Source organism: Phascolarctos cinereus, unplaced genomic scaffold (genome assembly GCF_003287225.1).
Source record: "Phascolarctos cinereus isolate Bilbo 61053 unplaced genomic scaffold, phaCin_HiC Scaffold_4;HRSCAF=312, whole genome shotgun sequence".
NCBI classification, from domain to species: Eukaryota; Metazoa; Chordata; class Mammalia; order Diprotodontia; family Phascolarctidae; genus Phascolarctos; species Phascolarctos cinereus.
Genome location: NW_027555847.1, coordinates 129,486,464 through 129,510,420, shown reverse-complemented (window position 1 = coordinate 129,510,420; position 23,957 = coordinate 129,486,464). Strand labels below are relative to the sequence as shown.

The following is a 23,957-nucleotide window of genomic DNA, read 5'->3' as shown; positions in this document are numbered from 1 at the left end:
TTCAAAGCAATAATCACTCTCTGTGACTTAGAACCTACTAACTAAATTTTACATTTTCTAGGTCTTTCTTCCTATTCTGATAGGATGGATGCCTATAACTCAAAGTGATTTTTTTTTTGTAGAATTTAGGGTGAATAGAGATGCTGTTTTTTTTTTTAATTTATGAAAGTCTAAGGCCCAGAGCTTTTCTCATTCAATTCCAGAAGAATTCATACCATCCTATCATCACACATTCCCTCAAACCATCTCCCCCACCAAAAAATTCTCCCACTCCCCCTATCCCCAGCAAATAATTCACTCTAGAGGGATAGACAAATCTTAGCTGCCAAGGTAAAGCAAGCTTACCATCTGCTAAAAGAGAACATTCCAGGAATACTTAGTGCCCCCAGGGAAAATAGGGTGAGCAAATGTTTGTCTCCTAACAATCTCATCTGTTTCAGGGTTAGAATAATTACTTAGTCTAAACAGATGAATCTTGGGCTGGGCCCCACAGGCACAGACATCAGCAGCCCCACCCCTTCTTCATTGCCACCATTCTTAAAAAACCGTAAGGAATGGAAAAATGATGGAATGGCACAACTGCAGGTGCTGCTACTTCCCAGGGAAATTCAGAATATTTACTCTTATTTTTCAAACTTGTGAGTGTTTGTTTCCCTTGGAAATTAGTCATACCCAAAGAGTCATTTTCTGCCTCAGCAATGGTAGGAAAATCTAATTCTAAATTAAAATCTCTGAACCAACAGTGTTTGAAGACTTCTTGACATAGTTACTGCAAAGTAGGGGATAAGAGTGGTGGACACTTCAGGTTAATAACTTGGAACTTGATAAACTTGCCTATCTGCTAAGTTGTCTGACAATGATGTATAGAAGCAGATATTGGTACTATAAAAATTACTGCATAGTATAGATTTCATCAAATTGACAAAAGTGTGTTACAAATGCTTGATAATGTTGCTCTACTCTTTTTACATGTGGCTTGTTACCATATTGGCAAATGAGAGAGCTACTCTAATAGATACAGTGCATCTGGAAGTCATCTAGACATTTCACAAAGTTTCTCAGGAAAAGATAGAGAACTATAGACTAGGTGGTACAGTGGGGTTGATTTAGAACTGATTCAAAAGCTAGACCCAAAGAATTATTGATTGATAGAGGGATGTCACCTAGGGGAGTGGGCCTCTAATGGCCCCAGTGATGTGCTCTGCCTTTCTGTTCAATATGTTTATCAGTCACGTAGATGAAGGCATAGATGGCACATCAAATTTGTAGATGACAATGCTTGGAGGGATAGCTGATGCAGAATTATGTGTTTACAGAATTCTGGGTGACAGAATCAAGACCCAAAAAGATCTCAACAGATTAGAACATTAGGCTGAATTTTGAAAAATTAAATCAAATGCAGATAAAGGTGAAGTCTTACACTTGGGTTAAATCAATCAATAAATAAGCATTAACTAGGTGCTTATTATATGCCCAATCACTCTGCTGAGGATTAGAGATACATATACAAAAGCAAAACAGATTCTGTCCTCAAAGAACTTACATTCAAATGGGAGATAAAATATGTAAATATACAAGTATGTGTAAGTTTATATATACATATACACACACATATGTAAATGAAAACAAAGTAGTCGGGATCAGGGAGGGAATCAGGAAGGTCTCCATGTAAAAGGTAGCCCCTGAATTGATTCTTCTTCTTCTTCTTCTTCTTCTTCTTTTGATGAGGCAAATGGGGTTAAGTGACTTGCCCAGAGTCAAACAACTAGTGTCATGTGTCTGAGGCTAGATTTGAACACAGGTCCTCCTGACTCCAGGACCGATGCTCTATCCACTGTGCCACCTGGCTGCCCCCTTCAGTTGGTTCTTAAAGGAAAGAAAGGACTCTAAGAGAGAAAGATGAAGAGAAGAGTATATTTCAGGCCTAGGAGGCAGCCAGAGCAAAGTTCAGAGGGGAGAGATGGAATGACAAACAGTTTGAGTAGACTATGTATAATGAGGCTGGAAAAGTGGGTTGGGGCCAGGTTGTGAAGGGTTTTAAAAGCCAGGCAGGCATTTTAATTTTATCCTAAAGTCAGTACGGAGCCATTGGAGTTCACTGAGTAAGAAGGTGATATGATCAGCCCTATGCTTTAGGAAAACCAGTCTGGAGCTGGAAAGACAATGGATTGGAGGGGGGAGGGACTTGAGGTAGGTTGGTAAGAAGGTCAACTATAAGGCTACTTCAATAGTCCAGTAGAGAGGTAATGAGGACATAAATTATCATGGTGGATAGGGTGTAAATGGAGAGGAGGGGTATGAAAGGTCAAATAGGCCTAGGTCTCAGCAGAGAAATTAGGGCTGTATGGGTATGGGTATATGTACACACATACATATACACGTGTGTGTGTGTGTGTGTGTATAGAAGGACAGTCATGAGGAAAAAGGATTAGGCTTATTTTATTTGCCCCAGAGGTCAGAACCAGGATCACTAGATAGGAGCCACAGAAAGGTAGGTTTCAACTCAATAATAGGAAAAGACTGCCTAATGATTAGAATCATCCAAGGAAAAAATGGGCTGCATCAGGAGATGGTAAGTTTCCCATCACTAGCAAAAGTCAGAAGACCACTTGCTGGAGATGTTATAAAAGAAATTCCTATTCAAACATAAGATGAGGTCTGAGGTCCCTTGTAATTAATTCTGAGATGCTGTACACCTGAAATATGCTTTTAAAATTTTCACTTCAATCAAACACATGTTTATTACTGTTGATTTGATCTGCAATGAGACTCTGAGTCTGTGAAATACATTTAAAATTTTGTGGATAGAAGGAACGATTCCATTTAATTCTTATTTGAGTCTGGGAGGTGGACTCTGTCCTATTATCATTTCTATCATCAATGTAAGGTGACCCAGAACTAGTTATATGTAAGGCTTATAAATCTCTGCTAATGCTATTTCTTATGATCAGGGTCATGGTGTCACCAGAACTTATGCTTTGATAGGAAATGCAGACTAATGGAAAGAGAACTGGAACTGGGAAGAGCAATTGTGAGATGCAGGTTCTGTCCTAGTACCGTCACAAATGAGGAACGTGACACTGGGCAAATCAATTGACTTTTCTCTGTGATTTAGTTTTTCAGCTGCCAAACAAGATTGTTGGAAGGACCAAATAGACAATGTTAAAGCAGGGGTGTCAAACTCAAATAGAAACATATCCCTGCAGCTCTATATTCACATAATAACCTATAAATTCACATTATCTATATTGTATTGTATTGTTTTTATTTAGTTTGTTAAACGTTTCCAAATTACATTTAGATCTGGTTCTGTAGCATTAGGAGTTTTGGTGGACACCTTCTAAGTAAAGTACTTCAAAAAGTAGAAAATGCTACATTAAATAAGCAATTACCACTTTTGTTATTGTCATATATGATTTGAAGGATTATTTTTGTTATCATCATCGTCACTACTATACTTGTACTATTTTCCGTGCTATACTTTGGGCCTATATAATTATTGTTCCAAGAACCATTAATAAGATTCATTTATCTCTATCCACTCACCCATGCATTCATTGTTTTTCATTCAGCACTCAACTCTACATCATTTAACTTGTGGCCACGTGGGTAAGTGGTCCACAGAGTAAGATAACCAGGAATGAGGATGGTTCAGTCTTGTAAAGCTACTAGAGCAGCCTCCAAAAGTTATCTTATTCACAGCATAACGTTTTGTACACCTGCTTTCAGGAAGTATAGGACTTGGGATGAAAATGACATACATAGTCATTTCCCCTTGGCAAGGATATAGTTTTGGCAAGGGTGACGATACTTATGCACCACAGTAAGCATTAGCGTGCTCCATAGCAGTGACAGTCTGTGTGCTAGAGGGATGCATAATAAAGCTGGAACAGATGGCAAATAGGGTACTGGGCCTGCAGCGATCCTCCAGCTTTCTTAAGATGTCATTTGCTACGCTTAAGTCTCTGGAAGTCTCATTGCTGACTGAAGAAGTGCTAACACACGTCTTTGGTATCAATCCAGTAACTGGGGACTGGATTGATAGGTTTCAAGAGAAAATGAATCAGGCTGTTTTGTTCCACAACATCCCCGGCCTTTCCTTTTTGGAAAGGAAGGTGTGGAGAGGGAGCAGTGAAAGGAGGTGGGTTTGGGAGTAAGACTTTAGAAGTCTCCCCAGTCTTTTCCTTTCAGGAAACACATCCTGTTAGTGTCTGGCTGCTGTGGCAGTGCCTCTGTTTGTTGCGATTGGCTACGCCCTCTAGCTCACCAAAAACAGCCGCAAAAACAACCATTTCCTTTTCGCTGAAAGACAGGGGGAAAAGACCATATGCACACTTCCCTGCAGCCGAATCTCTACTTTTCAGTATCTGCCCCTGGCTGCTGGGACACTGGGCAAGAAGCCCGGGCAGGGAGAGCTTTAGCCACTCAAAGCCCATGTCCTTGCTTCATTACACTCCTGCTCTGGGGCGTGTGTGTTAACTACTACCAGTTTTATTTACTGGGTTAAAGTGGATCGGGTCGTGTAGTATTGGAAAAGGGGTTTCCAGTCTGCTCCTTTGCCTCTGAAGAGATCCTCTGTTTCCTGTATTTGCTGCATTGCAGAAGACCGAGACATTTGGCTAACACATATTTGATACTCTTTCCCCCCAGGACCATAAGCTCAAGATTCTGGATCCATTGTGGGGGCACATTGGTCTTCAAGGGATGGGCCTTTCTGCAGCCTGGTTCAGCACAGGACTGGCACTACTCAAAGTGCAGGCGGGAGGATAAGGCTGTGTCACCAGGACAGTCCTACACCTTAGACTTCTTCTATGGAATATTCCCATCTACCTCAGAACGTGCTAATTTGCCTGGCTGGAGTTGACTTGGAAGCTGACTTTGAGGATGAACGGTGATGTTCTCTAGCCACCCCTAACACTATCTGGTGGCTCTTTCATCTCCAGTTCTTTTTCAATGTGCCATAGCTGGCCGAGCCCTTGGATCTTCTGCAAATAGACTGACAGTAATTGACAGTCAGATATGACTGTCCAGAAACTGGTGGCCACAGCTGTATTAGTGGCCCTAGTCTCACTAATTCTCAATAATGCAGCAGCCTTCACTCCCAACTGGGTGTACCAGACCCTGGAAGATGGGCGCAAGCGAAGTGTGGGACTGTGGAAGATATGCTGGCTGGCAGATAAGGGCAAAGCAGGGGCAGGCAGTGGAACCCGAAATGGGCAAGGGGAAGATCGTGAGTGTGAAGCCCTAAGCTGGGGGTCAGACTCAGCAGGATTCCAGGAATCGCGAAGTACCGTCAAATGTAAGTCTTCTGTTCACTTTTCCAGTTTTTTTGCCTAACGGAATAGAACAGTATATGGGTAGGTGGCAAAAGTGAAATGCTCAGCTGTTGATGCAGCCTCTGGCCATCAGGGAGTGCAACTGAGTAAAAGTAGCCACCGTGGAATGCGCCTGATGATCACATCTATACACAGCAAGGGGAAGCACTTCACTCATTTGAAGGAAACTCACCCAAATATTAAAACCATTAGTAGAGATATCCACCCTTCTGGCCAATCCACCCTACACTCGTTTCATCTCCAAGATATTTTATGCAAGTAATAAGGTTTAAGAATAAAAAAGAAACAAAAGATATAAAGAATTTAGGGGGTTTTTTTCCTTTTACTGATCTGTGGTGTTAGTTTTGTTGTTAAAAACATAAAATGTCCTAATGACAGAATCAGACAGAATCAATTTTTTTTGTTAAAAAGGTCAGAAGTTGAACAAAAGTTTCAATATTTTAATAATACGCAAGTAAAAATAAAAATAGTATATTTCAAAAAATATTCAATTAATAATTTGTTTTCCTAGTTTTGCAGAGTCTCTACAGAACATGTGAGACACAAAATAAAGAGGCAGAAAAGACAGTCAGAAAGGACTGAGTTTTGGAGTCAAGTGGCAGAAGAGGACCAGAATAATATAAATAACTAATAGAGAGGCAACACAGATTAGAGAATACTGGTCCAAAGGTAGGACAGCAGAACTCTTAGCTTTGTTCCTAAATAATTATACTTGGCTATGAGCTGTTAGGCAAATTACTTTTCTGTATGTTTTTTCCCACTCTGAGAATTTAGGAAGATCAATTGGATTTAAAAATTTGTAAAATATTTTGAACATACTAGGAGGGGCTACATAAGTCAAAAAGTCTATTAGTTACCTTACTCACAATTTTAATTTTATTAAAAAGTCTTTCTCCCAAAGTTACTATTCTGTCACCCTTGGGATTTACAAATGCAGTTGAGTATGATTCATTTGGAAAAAGTTTGGCTAAATATCCTTATCACAGGGATCATCTTTAAAAATCCAAATTTTAAAATGTCATATGAAATTTTTAAGTTTAAGATTTTCTCCATCTATTCAGTTTATAAATATACTTTAAAAAGGAAATGTAAAGCTCATGTAATTACTTTTATAACATGTTTTAGACCTTTTTCCAAAAAAGTCCTTAAATAATTCTGTTCAGTTTTCCATTTTTTGTTTAGTTTAATTTAGGTTGCACTGACATCCCAAGGGAGTTATAGATAGAAAATTCTTTTGAAGACAGTATAGCTAGAGAGGAAATTATTTCTACAAATCAAACAAATCTACTCACACTTTAAAACCCCACAGTATGTAAGCAGGATGTTCCACATGTTTTCTAGTATTATTTAATTTTCATGTATGTCTTTTTTCCCCAACTAGATGGCAAACTCCATATAAGCAGTGACTATATATGATGCTGTGTACATAAGTGTTCAATAATTTTTTGCTAAATGAATTAATTGCCAAATAAGGTTTTCAAGGAAAATTTCAATCTGGTTAACTTCAGATGAATAAAATTCACAAATACAAGCTGAATTTTAAAAATGTATATAATTTAGCAGATAATTCTTTCTTCTAGAAAGTTCATGTTAGACAGGGGGCTTTCATGCAACTTGAGATTCTTGTTGTTTGTTTGAACTAATTATAACAATAATAAGAAATTAGCATTAAAGAACATCACAGACTCCAGTTGGTTTTAAGTTTTGGCAAAAAGTCATGTTTCTAGGGATTTAGCAGTCTAGGAACAGGGACTGATTTGAATCTTATTTTGTTTATCAAATGCAAAAATAACCATAAGCTATCTCCCTAAAATGTACAATAAACCCACATATAGAGAGAGCCATATTAAATTCATGATAATTCTGACATGATTAATATCAATCAACACTAATCTCCCATACAGCTTAGTATGACTAGAATGGCTTATTAACTGTATGGTTTGTAAACACACAGAAAGTGAACTGGTAATCAATCACTTAGTGGCAGTGCGGGCTCATTAAGAGCTTGCCAGATCACAGAATCATAAAACTAGAGATAGAAGACACATGAGAGATCATCTGGTCCAACCCCTCGTGTTACAGATAATGAAAATGGATCCAGAGAGATCAACTCACTAGTCCCAGCCAGGATCCAAACTCTGTTTTGTGCCTCAAAGGTCAGCATTCTTTCTACTGCATCTCACTGAAGAATTTCACCTCTTTTTTCTTTTAGAATAACTAGACCATTAGATCAAAGGAATTTTATAAATAGAAAATCTCTAGCTTTCAGCAAGGCATTTGATGATGTTTTTCATCATATCCTTGTGCATAAGAAGAGTATAGTTAGGTGGATTCAGAACTGGCTAAATGGCTAGATTCTAAGAAAGGTGATCAACCGATTGATTGGAAGAGACTAGTGGAGTCCCAGAGATATCTATACTTGACCTTGTTCTTTTCGATGACCTAGGCTAGGGCTTAGATATCATGCTTAGCAAATTTGCACATGACCATAGGTGGGAAGGATAGCTTATATGTTGTATGACAAAATTAGGGATCCAAAAAAATCTCAATAGGTTGGAATGATGAGCAGAATCATAAAGGGTGACATTTTATAGTGTAAAAATACAGGATAGTGGATGTATGGGGAAAAAAAGTACTTCACGTTTTCTGGAAGCTCAATATGAGTTAATAAACACGAGTCAATAATGTTCAATGATTATTGCACCCCCCCCAATATAACAACATCACACAAATGAAAAACAATGTTACATTAGGCTTAATTAACATAAGCATAATGTTTGGAACAAGGGAAATAATAGTTCTGCTCTGCTCATCTGGAGTTGTGCTCCCCTCTGGGTACCCCATTTTAAGAGGGACATTTAAGAGCTGGAAGTTCACGGGATCAGAGAGACCGTAGAGGCTAGATATATCTAGCTCTGTTCCATTACTTTATAGATGAGAACACTGAAGCCCAGAAGAGTTAAGTGATTTGTTCAAAGTCACACAGGCAGTATATGCTGTATCAGGCTTTGCAAAGATATTCAAAGGAAAACAAACAAGATGGTTGGGAGGAAACAAAACTATGTCATATAGGACATAATAATTTTAATAGATATATAGGCTATGTGAAAGGCTTCTCTCTCTCTTATTCTCCAGTATTACATCATCAATTCCTGCTGGATATCTCCACTTGGATGTTCAATCGGCATCTCAAATCAATAAAGAGAAAGAGAACTCATTATTTTCCCCCTAAACTAGATCCTTTTTCCAACTTCCCCCTTTTTTTCATTTTTTTTTTATTTTGCTAGGCAATGGGGTTAAGTGACTTGCCCAAGGTCACACAGCTAGTGTTATGTGTCTGAGGCCAGATTTGAACTCAGGTCCCCCTGACTCCAAAGCCAGAGCTCTATCCACTGCACCACCTAGTTGCCCCTTTCCCTTTTTCTTTTGAAGGCACTACCATCTTCCCAGTTCCCTGGTTCATAACCTTGGAATCATTTTCAAATATTCCCTCTCCCTTTCCCCAACCAATCATTTGCCAACTCTTATTAATTCTACCTCTCTACAACATCTCTTGCATCTGTTGCCTTCTTTCCACTCAGACTGAAACCATCCTAATTCAGGTCCTGGCTACTCCTCACCTGAATTATTGTAATGCTCTTCCAAGGTCTCCCTACCTCAAATCTCCACACTGCACACAGTTGCCAGATTGATGTTTTCCAGCACAGTTCTGACCATATCACTCCTCTGCTCAAAAAGCCTCAGCTGCTTCCTATTGCTTTGAGAATGGAATACAAATTCCTATGTTTGGCATTTAAGGCCTGTTATAAGCTAGCTCCAGACTTATTTCCTATTGTCCCCCTACCCACTCTATGTTCTCGCCAATCTGGCCCCACTGGTGAGGCCCATAAAGTATAGTCCATCTCTTGCCTCCAACCCTTTGCAAAGGCTGCCTCCCGTGCCTGTGATGTTCTACCTCTTCATCTCCATCTCTTGGAATCCTAGCTCCTTGCAAGTCTCAGCTTGTGCCAGCTCCTCCACGAGGTCCTCCCTTGAATCCTCTGCTGGTTAGCATTTCTGATCTACCCTCTCCCCACCCCGTCCTGGAAAGACTTTACAGTGTTTTTCACATATTTGTGTTTATTTCTCTGTGCACCTGTTATTTCCCCCCAGAGAATGTAAGCTTATTGCCTGGCAAGGAAGAGGCACCTAAATGCTTGCTGAATTGAGCGGAATAGAAGGAGCAGGAGATTTACTCTGCATGCCTCCACTGGTCCTGAGACCCGTGTCACAGGCATGCAGTCATATCAATACAAAGAGAATCTGAAAACAAGTAGAGCTGTTTGAAACTAGAAGAGTTTGCTTTGTGAAGTAGTGAGTTCCTATCACTGTACTTTTTTTAGTAGAGGCTAGAAGACCTCTAAAATTCCTTTTAATTTTATCATACTGATTCAAGGCTACCACACTGATCTTTTCCAGATAGAGGACAAGAACACAGGAGGCAGAGTTCTGCTGAGGTCAGAGACAGAAACTACTAGGATGTAAAAAAGTTAATATATTTCTAGCTATTTGATCCTGACTACTAAATGGACAATCTTATAGCTAGAAATACAGCACACAGGAATCTCAGCATATCTAGCCCACATTAACAGAGATGGGAGAGAAGAAAAAAAAGAGAATGTCAAAATACTGGATTTAATCCAGTAATCAAATCTAAGGAAAGGAAGCTGTGTGGCATAGTAGAAAGAATGTCAGATCTAGAGCCAAAAGACCTTAGTTCAAAAATTCTGACATCTCTACTTACCATGTGACTTTGGGCACATTGTTTAACTTTTCTGGGCCCTCAGCTTTCTCACCTGTAAAATGATGGGGCAGCACAGATGATCTCTACAGAACCTTTCAGCACGAAATTTATGACCCTGTAGGTTATGGAATAGGAAAAGCAAGACGGAAGCTGAGCAAATACTATACAAATTGGTCAGATTTTAGTTGTATCTCCAAATTGGCTTACTTAGTGGAATCGTTCACTGGCTAGTTGTTACTGTAACTAAAAACAATTTAAGAATGAAGTAGGTGGCACTAATTTGTGGGAAGAAGACACAATGGAATATGATGCAGATTCATGAAAGAGTAAGACATTGGCTGGTTTTGGCCGCCAACCAAACTGAACTAAGAACTAAACCCAGCATATCTGGGTTTGGGTCTTCTCAGAGACCACAGGAAGTCACTTAACCTAACTAAAACCTCAATTTCTACATTTGTAAAATTTGGATAATACTAGCAATACTTAGTTGTAAGGAAATTATTCTATAACCTTTAAAGTGCTATATGTAATGAATGTGACAAAGCAGAGTTACAAAGTTGATAAATTAGAGGTTAATTACTTTATTAAAAGATTCACCATAAAATTCTTTTAATTTGAGATCTTCCCTGTTCCATATAAAATATGGTGTATACAGAATGCTGTGTAGCTATAATGGCCACATTCTGCCCCAGAGAAAAGTTAAGAAAATGCACCTCCTTCCCTTCATCCCAGGGGGAGGGGCTCTGGACGTGGAATTCTGATATAGTTTCAGACACAACTGTTGTGTTGGCTTGTCTTGCCGAGTTACTTTTTTTATCTTTCTTTTTTCAATCTTTATTACAAGGGATGACATCGGTAGAGGAAGGAGGGGAAAAGATAAATTTGGAAAGGAATGTAATATAAAAATTAAAGGCATCAATAAAAATAAAGTAAAAATGATTTACATTTAACTTTCCTAGAATATAGAATAGAGAGAGAGAATAGATATATTCTATTTTTTAAAGCCAGTACATCAGCATTGGTCTATAAGATAAACCAGTTACTTACTATCACTTTGCAAATAATATACAACCCATTATTAGTATAGTATGAAGATTCTCATAAGAATATAAAAAGAATATTTTATCAGTACATTTGCCATTTCACAAATATCATCTGTGGCACAGTTTCAGCTTGAGAACTATAGTTGTAGTTCCCTTTCACATCATTCAAAAGGCAAAACAAAAACTCAGAGCTATACTGACTGCTCCCTCCACTAAAGCACAACTCGTGTTGATTTCCAACTCTTCCCAGGCTTGTTCTTTATTTTAAACTGTTTTAGGGAGGCTTGGCTTCCCTAACTGGTCCTGCTCTACCTATGGAACTTGATTTTCCCAACTCACGTCTTCTACTCTAGTCAGAACAGTCTCATTTTCCCACACAGTGGAACATTTATTAATCACAGAAGTAAGTTACTTATTTTGTATGTGCTTTGCACAAGCTGCTGCCTCAGTATGAAAAGCTCTCTCCTCCCTCAAAACTCATCCAGTTCTCTACCTTCTGTAAGGTCCAGCTCACACAGATCCAAGCCTTCCTCAACGACCTCTGATCCCCAGATATCCCAGCCTTCTTGGAGCTTCCACGGCATCTTCATATCACTTAGCATTTGACTGCAAAAGTGCTACATCCAGCAGCTCCATAATGAAGATGTATAGCACATTTGTGGTTTAGAATTTTTGTTTTTTAACTAGGAAGGTACAGTCAGAATGCTGCTATTTTGTATCCATTCTAGCAATTTTCTAATAAAAGAATTTTGGAAGCTTTGCTATTTCCAATCACCTCCTAAGACTACTACCAAAAAATGTTGGTGGTATTTTACTCTCTACCATATGAACCTTCAATTAGTGTTTGCCCTCTATTTTCTTTGTGCTTTCTCCATTCTGTTTCTATTTACCTTCTCTCTTTTTTTCCCCCTTGGCTTTCCTTTTTCTCTGCCTGTGTCTTTTTCAGTCCACCAGAGGGACTCAGTGCTCCTTACAGGTACTACTTTTTCTTTTTCCAGTTTGCAGAGTTTTTTTTTTTCCATTTCCATAAGCTTTTGACTTTTAAACTTTTCTCCCCCTCCCTCCCCACCTCCCTCTCCAAGACAGCATGCAATCTGATACAGGCTATACATATACATTCCTATTAAACATATTTTCATATTAGTCATGATGTAAGGAAGAATTAGAACCAATAGGAGGAGCTACCAGAAAGAGGAAACAAAACAGAAGTGAAAAAAAGCAAATAATATACTTTGATCTGCATTCAAACTCCATAGTTCTTTCTTTGGATGTGGATTGCATTTTCCATCATGAGACTTTTGGAGATGTCTTAGATGCTTGCATTGCTGAGAAGGGCTAAATCTATCAAAGTTAGTCACTGCACAACGCGGCTGTTACTGTGTACAAGGTTCTCTTGGTTCTGCTCACTTCATTCAGCATCAGACCATACAAGTCTTTCCAGGTTTTTCTGAAGTCTGCCTGCTCATCATTTCTCATAGCACAATAGCATTCCATTATATTCATATACCACAACTTGTTCAGCCATTCCCCAATTGATGGGCATCCCCTCAATTTCCAATTCTTTGCCATCACAAAAAGAGCTGCTATAAATATTTTGGTACATGTGTACATTTTTGTACATTTCTATGATCTCTTTGGGATACAGCCCTAGAAGGGCTATTGCTGGGTCAAGGGGTATGCACATTTTTATAGCCCTTTGGGCATAGTTCCAAATTGCTCTCCAAAATGGTTGGATCATTTCACAACTCCACCAACAATGCATTAGTGTTCCGATTTTCCCACTTCTTCTCCAACATTTTACAAAGTATTTTTAAAATAATTGTAGTGAAATTTTATTTTTTTTCAATCAATGAAAATCCGCCTCCTCTCCCTCCCCTTGAAAAAGAAAGAAAAATAAAACCCTTTTCACAAGTGCTACTGGAACTTTGGGATAAATAGCTGATTGGCATCTATACTGAATGTTAGGCAAAGAAAACAAGAAAGGACAATGAAGGGATTTAGAAAGAGAACAAAGAAATAAATCTGATTAGCTGATTAGCTAATGTAAGTCGTTACTATTCTAAGGAACTAGACTAAAAACCTCATATCCGAATTCAATTTAACATTTCTTAATCATCTATCATGCACCAGACTTCTGCTAGGTGGTGAGGGTATATCGAGTGTATATGGATATGCAGTTTCTACTCTTAAGGAACTACTTTCTTAAGTCTACTAAGGGGGATGGAACATGTCCCCAAATAAGTATAAGTGTGATGGGGCAAAGGAGAGAGCACACTTAGCGAGGTGTGCTAAGAAAATCGGAGCAAGGAAAGAACACTTTCAGCTAGAGACGTACAAGAGGGCTTCAAGGATGGACGTAGTATCTCAGCTGTCTTGAAGAAAGAAAAGGATTTCAACAGGTAGAAATGAAGGAGTCTATTCTAGGAATGAAAACAACAGAGGGTTGTTCAAACTGGTGCTCATGGCTGCAATACAAAGGGCTTGCAGGGAAAGAGCCTGGAAAGATAGGCTTCAAATAGGAAACAGAGAAAACCTTTAGATGCCAGCCTATGGAGTCTGCATTTTATCCTAAGCAACAGAGAGTGTCTACTGAAAGGAGCTGGGTACAGGGTTGACCTACTCAAATAGGACTTGTTCTCCGAAGAAAGAATGCTTATTTGCTGTATCTTATTTTAATCACAAATAATCTGCTCTCAATGTCAGCCTAATCATATCTTTTTTAGAATTTGTCATAAGACACCTTAGTGTAGTCCAATGAATAGTTTAAATAGCATAAAATGGAATCCAGTGCAAACAGCACATGAGAAAGACTAACATACCAAAAAGGGATATTCCTATATAAGTTGATAACAGTTAAGATTTCACTTCAATTGAATTGAACAAATATTCACTGAGGTCCTATGCTCTACACATAGTAGGTAATCAATAAATTCACATGTATATATGTAATATACATGTCTATATCTAGGTTATCTCTAGTGTGAGTGATACAAAAATGGGTAAGAATAGGTCCCTGCCCTTAAGAAGCTTACAATCTAGGAGAGGCAATAAAACAAAGCCACAACTAGACTACAAATTAAAATATAAGCAGTAGAAAATTCTATCTGACTTCTGAGAAGAGAAAGTGAGAGACAGAGAGAGAGAAAGAGAGAGAGATGAGAGACAGACACACAGACAGAGACAGAGAGAGAGAGATGAGAGAGAGATGGGGGGAGACAGAAAGGGAGAGGGAGAGAGAGAGAGGAGAAAGAGATAGAGAGAGAGAGATGTAAGAGAGAAAGAGAAAACATTCTCAGACAAAGAGAGAATAAACATCTAGTTGGAGACAGCCTGGGCATCCTTTTACAGTGTGAGAGAGAATGCAGGAAGTCAGGCCTTATATTCCATGATGCAGAAAAAGGGCAAGAGGGGAAGTAGTTCAAAAAGTCAGCACAGAAGGGAACTAAATATGATGCACACGAATGAGAACGCTGCCTGTAGGTTTTTGGCCGCTTCCTATCCAGGGTTCTCAGTAGTAAAGCAGAACTAGACAAAAGTACTGTTCCTGAGTATTCTCAAAGAGTGAAACCTGGATCCATTACCAACAATACGTTAGAGACTGAACAGATTCTGCTATCACCTAAGTACCATCAGTGATATAAAATGGCAAGGCCAAGGCTCTAGTGAAGTCTTGGAAGGAAATAATTTATTGGAAGATGAAGCCAACAAGGAGAGTTTGAACTACAGGGTAGCAAATATGAAGATGATCCATGACAACCCAAACGAGTTGTTTTGGGTTTTTTTTTTAAATAGAACTTAAAAGATAGCACATATCCAAGGGATAGCCAACTCTTCAACATACACAAGATAGCAAACATGATATAATGTTTAAAAAACCCTATAACTAGGTAGAAGAAATTTATTTCAGAAAGGGCTGTCTGATATGCTATAGGCAGACTGAATATGAATGATAAGCCACCTACATGGATAATTAGCCTTGCTTATATAAAATAGGTTATTTAACTCCAAAGCTTATCTTACATGTTATTAATTCTATACATTACTATGTCAACATAGTCAAAGACTCTTTTTAGTGTGTAAACAATTCAATTCAGCAAAATCTATTGAAGGTTTAATACTATGCACAAGGCATCCTTGCTACATGCTGGGGAGATAGAAAAATGAGTAAAATATAGTCTCCTGTTCTTATGGCACTTAAAATGCAGATGGGGAGTTAGGATAAGTACACACATAAATATAATACAAAACAAAATATGGATCCAATAAGAGAGTTTACTGCTACTATCTTGCATTTTTATAATATTTGACAGTTTTAGATATGTTTTTACATCCAGTATATCATTTGATACAAAGTAACACAGAGGTTCAGAGGAGGATTAAGGTCATAGCCAACCACGTCCAAGAAGAGCATCATAAAGAAAACAGCATTTAAGATAGATAGAACTGGAAGAACAGGTAAGACTTTGACAGAGATGGAGGAGAGAACAACCTAGTGGACGAAATGGTGTTAGCAAACATGGTAACGTGAGATAAATAATAAAAGTATATAATTTTATAATTGAATAGTTCAGTTTGACTACAATTTCCAGCAAGTACAGTGAAGGAATATGAGAAATAAGACTGGATAGGTATACATCATAGAAGTCCCCACTGGTCAGACTAAAGAGTCTGGATCTTATTCTACAGACAGTAGGAAGTAATCGAAGGTTTCAGAGCAAAGCATTAGGAAGTTTAATCTGTCAGTGCTGGTGAGGAAGATAGGCTTTCATTAATTCAATAATCATTTATTAAATGCCCACTTAGGCCAGACACTGTGTCAGGTGAAGGAAAGACAAAGATGAAAGTGAAACAGTCATTACGCTCAGGGAGCTTATAGTCTTAACTGGAAGAGACAACGTGTAGTTTTTATATATATGTGTATGTGTGTATATGATTATATGTGTGTGTGTGTATATATATATATATATGTATATATATATATGTATTATATATATATGTATATATAAAAACACATTAAGTAAAATCGTTCCTAGGATACTGTTGGTGGAGCTGTGAATTGATCCAGTTGTTCTGGAAAATAATTTTGCAGATGATATGATAACATACTTAGAGAACCCTAGAGAATCAACTAAAAAACTAGTCAAAACAATTAAGAACTTTAGCCAAGTTCCAGGATATAAAATAAACCTACACAAATCATTAACATTTCTGAATATTACCAACAAAACCCAACAGGAAGAGATAAAAAGAGAAATTCCATTTAAAGTAACTACAGACAATATAAACTACTTGGGAGTCTATCTGCCAAGACAAATATGAACACAATTACAAAACACTTTTCACACAAATAAAAGCATATCTAAGCAACTGGAAAAATATTAATTGCTCACAGCTAGGCCAATCTAATATAATAAAAATGACAATACTGCCTAAATTAATTTACTTGTTCAGTTCCATGCCAATCAAAGCACCAAAAAATTATTCTGAGCTACAAAAAATAATAACAAAATTTCTTTGGAAGAAAAAAATATCAAGGGAATCAATTAAAAAAAAGGGGGAAGGAAGGGAGCCTAGCAGTACCAGATCTCAAACAGTACTACAAAGCTGTAATCCTCAAAACAATTTGGTACTATGTAAAAAAATAGAGAGAATGGTAAATGGAAGAGATTAGGTACACAAATGAGCAGTTACCAAGTGTTTAATAAACCCAAATATCCCAGCTATTGGGATCTATCTGACAAAAACCGTTGGGAAAACTAGAAAGTAGTGTGGCAGAAACTAGCCACAGACCAACATCTCATACAATATATCAAGATAAGCTCAAAATGGGTGCATGATTTTCAACATAAAGGGTGATACCATAAGCAAATTAGTGGAATAGGAAAGAAATCACTTGTCAGATCTGTGGATAGGGGAAGAGTTCATGACCAAACCAGAAATAGAGAGGGTCACAGGAGGCAAAATGTATAATTTTGATTACATAAAATTAAAAATTTTTGCAGAAACAAAATCAATTCAGTTAAAATTAAGAAAGCAGGAAATGGGAAAAATCTTTGCAGCAAATTTTTCTGATAAAGGTCTCATTTGTAAGATACATAGAGAACTGAGTCAAATTTTCAAGAATAAGAGCCACTCCTCAAATGACAGATGTCAAAAGATATGAATAGGCAGTTTTCAGAGGAAGAAATCATATGAAGAGATGCTCTAAATCACTAATAATTAGAGAAATGAAAATTAAAACAACTCTGAGGTACCATCTTACACCCACTGGATCAACTAAGATGACAAAAAAGAAGATGAGAAATGCTGGAGGAGATATGGAAAAATTGGGACACTAATGCATCATTGGTGGAGTTGTGAACTGAACCAAACATTTTGGAGAACAATTTGGAACGATACCCAAAAGGCCAGTAAACTATGTATATACCATTTTACCTAGCAATACTGATTTTTCTAGGGCTATACCCTAAAGAGATTAAAGAAAGAGGAAAAGGACATATGTATACAAAAATGTATAGCAGCTCTTTTCATGGTGGCAAAGAACTGGAAACTGAAGGAATGCCCATCATTTGGGGAATGGCTGAATAAATTATGGTATATAAATGTGATGGAATACTACCGTGCTGTAAAAAATGATGACAAGGATGGTATTCGGAAAAACCTGAGAAATCCTCCATGCTTTAAAAAATACATAAAATTTTTTTAAAAAGAAAAACACATAAAATAGGACTTGAAACAGTTTAATAGCAAAGAAGAAATTCACTACAATAATAGAGAAATGTCTGCTCTATAGGCAGAGTTAGAACTTTTGTGGTGAGGATTTTCTCAGCATCTTCTCTTGGCCTCAGTCCTGTCCTGTCTCCAGTTTCCCCTAGGAGTCTTAAAGCCCTTTTCTATTTGGTTCAGGAATCTGAGGTGGTCCAGGAACTCTTCCACTTGGTCTAGAAACTCATTAGAGTTCACTTAGAGGAAGCTGGTGGTGAAGTGCATAGAACTTTGGGCCTGGAGTTAGAAAGACCTCGCGTTCTAATCTGGCCTCAGAAACTTACTAGCTTAACCCCTGTTTGCCTCAGTTTTCTCAACTATATAATGGGGTATTTAATAGCACCTACCTGGCAGGATTGTGGGAGGATCAAATGAGATAATATTTGTAAAGAGCATTCAGCACAGTGCCTGGCACATAGCAGGAGCTGTATAAGTAAATGCTTATTCTCCCCTTTCCTATTCCCTGTAGCTTGGTCCATAAACTCCTGCCATGTCGCTGCTGCTGGTCATATTGCCGTCTGGTCCTTGCTTACGGGAATCCCTTCTACTTGCTCAGATTCAGTTACTACCACACATCAGCCAAGGCTGAGAACACATGCTACATTCCACCACCCACAGTCTCCCACTATTGCAAAGAGGCAAGAGGGTGCATTTTCTCAACTCTTCTCTGGGGCCAAGTTTTTTCAACATAATTGCAAAGAATTCGGTTTCAGTATTTTTGTGCTTCCCGTTTACACTGTTGTGGTCATTGTGTATGTTTTTTCCCTGGTTTTGTTTCCTTCACTCTACAACAGTTCATACAATTAATTTTTCCCATGTTTCTCTGAATTCTTCACATTCAGCATTTTTTATGGTGCAATAATATTCCATGACATTAATGTGCGATCATTATTGACTAAGCCATTTCCTAATTGATGAGGATCTACTTTATTTCCATTCCTTTGTTGCAATAAAAAGAGTTGCTACGAATAATGACGTATATGAGCTCTTCTTTTCTGTCTTTGATATGCTTAGTGGATATTTTAGTTATTCCAAATTGCTTTCTAGTTGGACCAACTACCAATTTCCATTGCAAAATATCATATAATTGGTGGTGCTCTCATTTTGTGTGGTACCTTTACATTATCCAGACTAATCATGGGAAAAAGGAAGAACAAGTCCCTTTGTTACTGAACGCAGGCTAAAGAGCCTCAGACTCTTCAGACTCTAAGGAGACAGAAATATTTTCATACAATTTTCAACCTTTGCAGTGCAGAGGAAGATAAAAGCTACTTTGTAGATGTATGATTTGGAAAAGAAAGCAGCCAATTTTGTGTATTTTTAATTGTAATATGAAAATATGGCAAGCACATCATGTTGAGTAGGTCACTGTTGGGTCAGTCAATTCTTTTCTCTATCCTATGATCTATGGATTTTCATTAGCAAAGTATAGAGAGTACCCAAAGGGTTGCATTTTGTTTGCAACATTCCAAAAGGTACTGGTTGTGGGTTTGGAATTTTCTGTAAATGGCTGTACTTAACAAAAAATAGCCTTAGTGAAATGAAATTAATTTGAATTCGTTTCCTGCAGCCTATACATTCACAGGATCATAGACTCAGAGGTGAAAGGGATCATATTTGCCATCTCAGCCAACCCTATAATTTTACAGATGTGTAATTGATCAAGAGAAGGGAAGTGATTCAGCCAGGGTCACACACAACTCATCTAAACCAGGATTCAAACTCAGGTCCTCCTGACTCCATTTCCAGCAGTCTACCACTCCACCATGTGGCCTCTCTTTAATTAACTTATGTTACAATTACAAGAAAGAGAAATGGGTAGGTCTGGAGATCATAAAGAGGCTACATGACACAGCAAAAAGAGCCACAGATTGCAGGCAAAGGACTTTCTGATTTTGATTCCCGGTTCTGTCACTTTCTACCTGTATAAAGTTGCCCAATTCAAGTCAACAAACACTTATTAAATACAACGTGCAAGCTGCGTGTTAGGTGCTAGTTAACCTCTGAGTTTTTGCTTTCTTCATCTCTAAAATAAGAATGACAATGATGCATTAACTACCTCATGAAATCGTAGTAAGATGTGCTTCTAGGATCTCCATCTGCAGGGCGTTTTCTCTGGCTCACCCCCATGCCTGGAATGCTCTGCCTCCTTCTGGTCACAGCCAAGTCCTACCTTCTACAAGAAGCCTTTCCCCGTCCTCCTTCATTTTAGTGCCTTCTCTCTGAGATGCCTCCATTTTATCCTGTAAACGTCTTGTTTGTGCAGAGCTGTTTGTAGGCTGTCTCCTCCATTAGACTGAGAGCTCCTTGAGAACAGGGACTGTCTTTTGTATTTCTTTGTATCCCCAGTGCTTACTTAACACAGTGCTTGGCACACAGTAAGTGCTTAATAAATGCTTGTTGACTTGACTATAATTTTGCTGGTACTTCCTCAACCAACTCTTATGACACCACCTCTAGAATTCAGTATGTGGTTTTTGGAGAATTGTTGTAGTCAAAAAAACCTATTGTCATCATCTTCCTGTGATGAGTCTCTAGGAGCTTAACTGGTCTAGTCCTCAGACAGATATGCAGTGTAGCACTGAGCCCATACTGAAAACTATAAAGAACTATGTAAATGTGAACTGCTATTACTATCGTCAATGTCGTCCCAAAGACTTCAGTGTATTTATGTTACGGCACCGACAAAGGCCAAGCAAACAAGTAAAAAGCTTGGGGAGGCGGGGAGGAACACTGGGGTTGAGATTCTATCTCTTCCCTCAAGAGGTGTGACTGGCTATCCCACGACACGCCTAGCCTGAACTCCTTCTTCATCCTCAACTCTTACAGCGCTTTGCTTCATTCAAGGCCCAACTCAGGTGGCACCTCCTGCGAGCCTTTCCCGATGCTTCTGGTTGTTAGTGTTCTTTCTGTCCTCAAATTAGATTGTTTTTATATAGGTAATATAAATGTCGTCTCCCCCATTAGAATGTAAGCTCCTTGAGGGCAGGAACACTTTTTCATTTTGTCTTTGAATTCTTCAGCACCTTGAACATAGTAGGGCAATTTAGCTGAAGCAAAGATTGAACAAAAAAGAATGGCATCAATTCAGTCTGGAAAGGTATACACCACCAAAGCCAGCTATGACGGGCTTCTTATTCTATAAGCCACATGGAACCACTGAAACGTTTTGAGAAGGGGAGTGACACAGTTCAACCAAAGATTTACTTTTGTAGCCAAATGGATAATGTATTGTAGAGGAGATGGATTCGTTAACTGTTCTGACAAAAGTGTTCATTTAATTAAATAAAGGAAGATGGTGAATTAAAAAAAAAAAGATTCTTCTTTCTCTCAGTTAAACAACCTGAATGTTTAGAACATAAGGCCATAACTAACAAAGCAATCAAGAAATATTAAATACCGACTATGTGCTAAACAAATATACAAAAGTGAGTCAGTCTCTGCTTTTATGGAACTTACATTCTATTCACCTTGTGAGGGCATAGTTTAATTGTGAACCTAGTACCCAAGAAGAAATAAACAACCTTTTTGAGTGCTACCTAAACCTAAACCTATAAAATGATAGAAATGTCATTCCTGACTAAGAAGGTGAAGTCTTGTGGAATAGAACCTAAAATGACATAAGTGTGGATTACCACTTATCTCATTGTTCTGTTCAATTAAGAAACTGTAGTTCTAGAGAAAGAAGAATTTGAACACACTCCTTATATCCCATATCAGCATCCCTTAGACTCTTACTTTAGCTTCCTTAGTCTGCAGTTCACCAATCTACAAAGCATTCATAAAAACTGAGTAAGTCTTATATTTGTGTGGATTTTTGTGAGGCGTCTGAGATGATTCTCATTGGGCCAGCAGATGATGATGGTCCGATCTGTCATGTGTGTTTGGGAGAGACAGGTGAGAAAAAATGGAAATAGGGGAGTAAAAGATAGTTGGAGCTCAGAGCAGATGACCAGAACACCCTGGAGAGAAGCAGTTCTGAAATATAATGTCAGGAACAAGATAATCCTTACTTCACAGTCTACATGGGCAAAAGAATGCCATGACAGGAAGCGACACAAAGCTGGGTCTGTGACTACGTGACTTTCACAAGGGCTCAATATAAACGCTTGTCCATCCTCAGCGTAAGATTCACACAAACACATTTTCACCATGAAATACAGGGTGGACAGTCAAGGGCAATTTATATGTGGCTCAGTGGGAACTTAACAAAGGAGATTTTATGAGGTAGAAATGACAATTCGGACAATGCTTATCAACTCTGATTTTCTAAGAAGCACTTGGTTACATTCAGCATACTTATAGGGTTAAAGATTTACTGTACTGGCACAAGGGTTACTTGAACGGGTAAAACTTCACTTATACAGAGCTCACTGGCAGGTAGTCTAACTTCAACCATCTAGCAAACTGTAGACAACTCCAAAGTTTTTTTCCTTTTGTCTGTCCAAAGGCCCCTAAGCAGTGAACAAACATGTCACTGAAACTCATGCAGTTTGATTAGAAGAGAGTTTCTCAAATCTTTACATAATGTGTACTTATTCTTACTTTTGATATACTCTAACAAACTTGGTTATTTGATCTCCCAGCCCAAAGCAGATTAGACACAGCAAATCAAAAGGAAGGAGGTGTTGCTGGAGCAAAAAATAAAAGCTGACAGTCTAAAAGTGAGGAAGAGATAGAAAAATATGATCTGAGAATTTAAAAAGCAAAACATTATGGACCCATTTAGTGTAGTGGCAAATAGGTGTACATATCTCAATAATCTCTGAGAGTCTCATTGTATTGTGGTTCTGTCCTAGAATGGCAATCCTGAGTCATCAAGAAAAGATTCAGAGGCAGCTAGGTGGTGCAGTGGATAGAGCACTGGCTGTGGAGTTAAGAGGACTTGAGTTCAAATCTAGCCTCAGACACGTAACACTTACGATCCGTGTGACTCTGGGCAAGTCACTTAACCCCAATTACCTTGCCAAAAAAAAGAAGAAGAAGAAGAAAAGATTCAGTTACATTGAGAAAGCAGAAAAATATGTAATATATTTTAGAAAGATTTACATCAATATGGTTAAACATTTGGAAGCTTTGACAATTAAAAAGGTAAGCTTAAGTTACACGTAAAATTCACTTATGTGGAATATCTTTCCTTAAATGATGCAAGATAAACAAGATGTTGCCATATTTTGATACACAGTCTCTCCATTATTAAACTTTTAATATTAAGTTTTAATAACCCATGAATGATAAAAGGACACTTACCATAGCAAACGCATTAATAAAAGTGAAAAATATATTTGAATTGAGACAAGAACTTGGAAAAAAAGGTCAGGGCTAGAGCTATAGAGGTGACAGTTAAAAGCTATGAAAGAATGTACCTAGAAAGGCAAAGACCATAGAATGGAAGGACTTTGAGACTGTAGGAAAAGTAAGAGAAAGCAATGAAGGAGACAAAGGTCCCTGGTACCCACAGCAGTAGCTATGTAGAGCCACTGGAAAAATTCCACCCTCACCCCTTGACCCCCAGATCAACCACTTGTTACCTTAGGTGACAGATGTCCTTAGAGGGCCAGCTCAAGGGTAATATGACCTGTGAGTAAGAGCCCTGTCTTCTCCCCTTTCATTTTTGGTAGAATAGGGTAAGGCACATAAGGATGAGCAGGCATGGGTGGACTGTGATCAGTATCACAGATTATTATTACATTTCCCTTTCCTTCAAATCCACTCCTCTTCCAAACTTCTCTATTACCATGGAGAACACCACCCTCCTTCTGTTTGTCCTGGTTCTCACAACCTCAGTATCATCTTACCTCCTCATTTTCCCTTAACCCACCTATCCAATCAGTTGACAAATCTTGTTTCTCCTGCCATAATCGCCATCTCTGGCCCCTTCTCTCTACTCACATAGCCACCAACCCATATTCAACTTCTCATCACTTCTCTCCAGGACAATTTCAAAAGCCTAATAGATCTCTCTGCCTCAGGTGCTTCTCCTCTCCAATCTTTCTTTTATATAGCTGCCAAAGCAATTTTTCTAAAGCA

General features: G+C 38.3%; 2 protein-coding genes across 3 annotated transcripts in view; one reads left to right on the top strand and one right to left on the bottom strand.

Annotated features, from left to right (window-relative positions):
• Positions 1-23,957, bottom strand: part of IFT140 (intraflagellar transport 140) — a 186,434-nt gene that overhangs the window by 30,963 nt on the left and 131,514 nt on the right.
• The window catches only part of TMEM204 (transmembrane protein 204), a 53,645-nt gene that overhangs the window by 4,555 nt on the left and 25,133 nt on the right, over positions 1-23,957 (top strand). The window contains exons 2-3 of one of the 2 annotated variants that reach the window (XM_021006627.2): positions 4,651-5,299; positions 18,397-18,801. In XM_021006627.2, the coding sequence (XP_020862286.1) occupies positions 5,020-5,299; positions 18,397-18,734 (618 nt within the window). In that variant the 5' untranslated portion in view covers positions 4,651-5,019 and the 3' untranslated portion in view covers positions 18,735-18,801. Of the gene's footprint in view, positions 1-4,650; positions 5,300-18,396; positions 18,802-23,957 lie in introns of those variants that run through there. The other variant, XM_021006626.2, reaches the window with a different exon arrangement.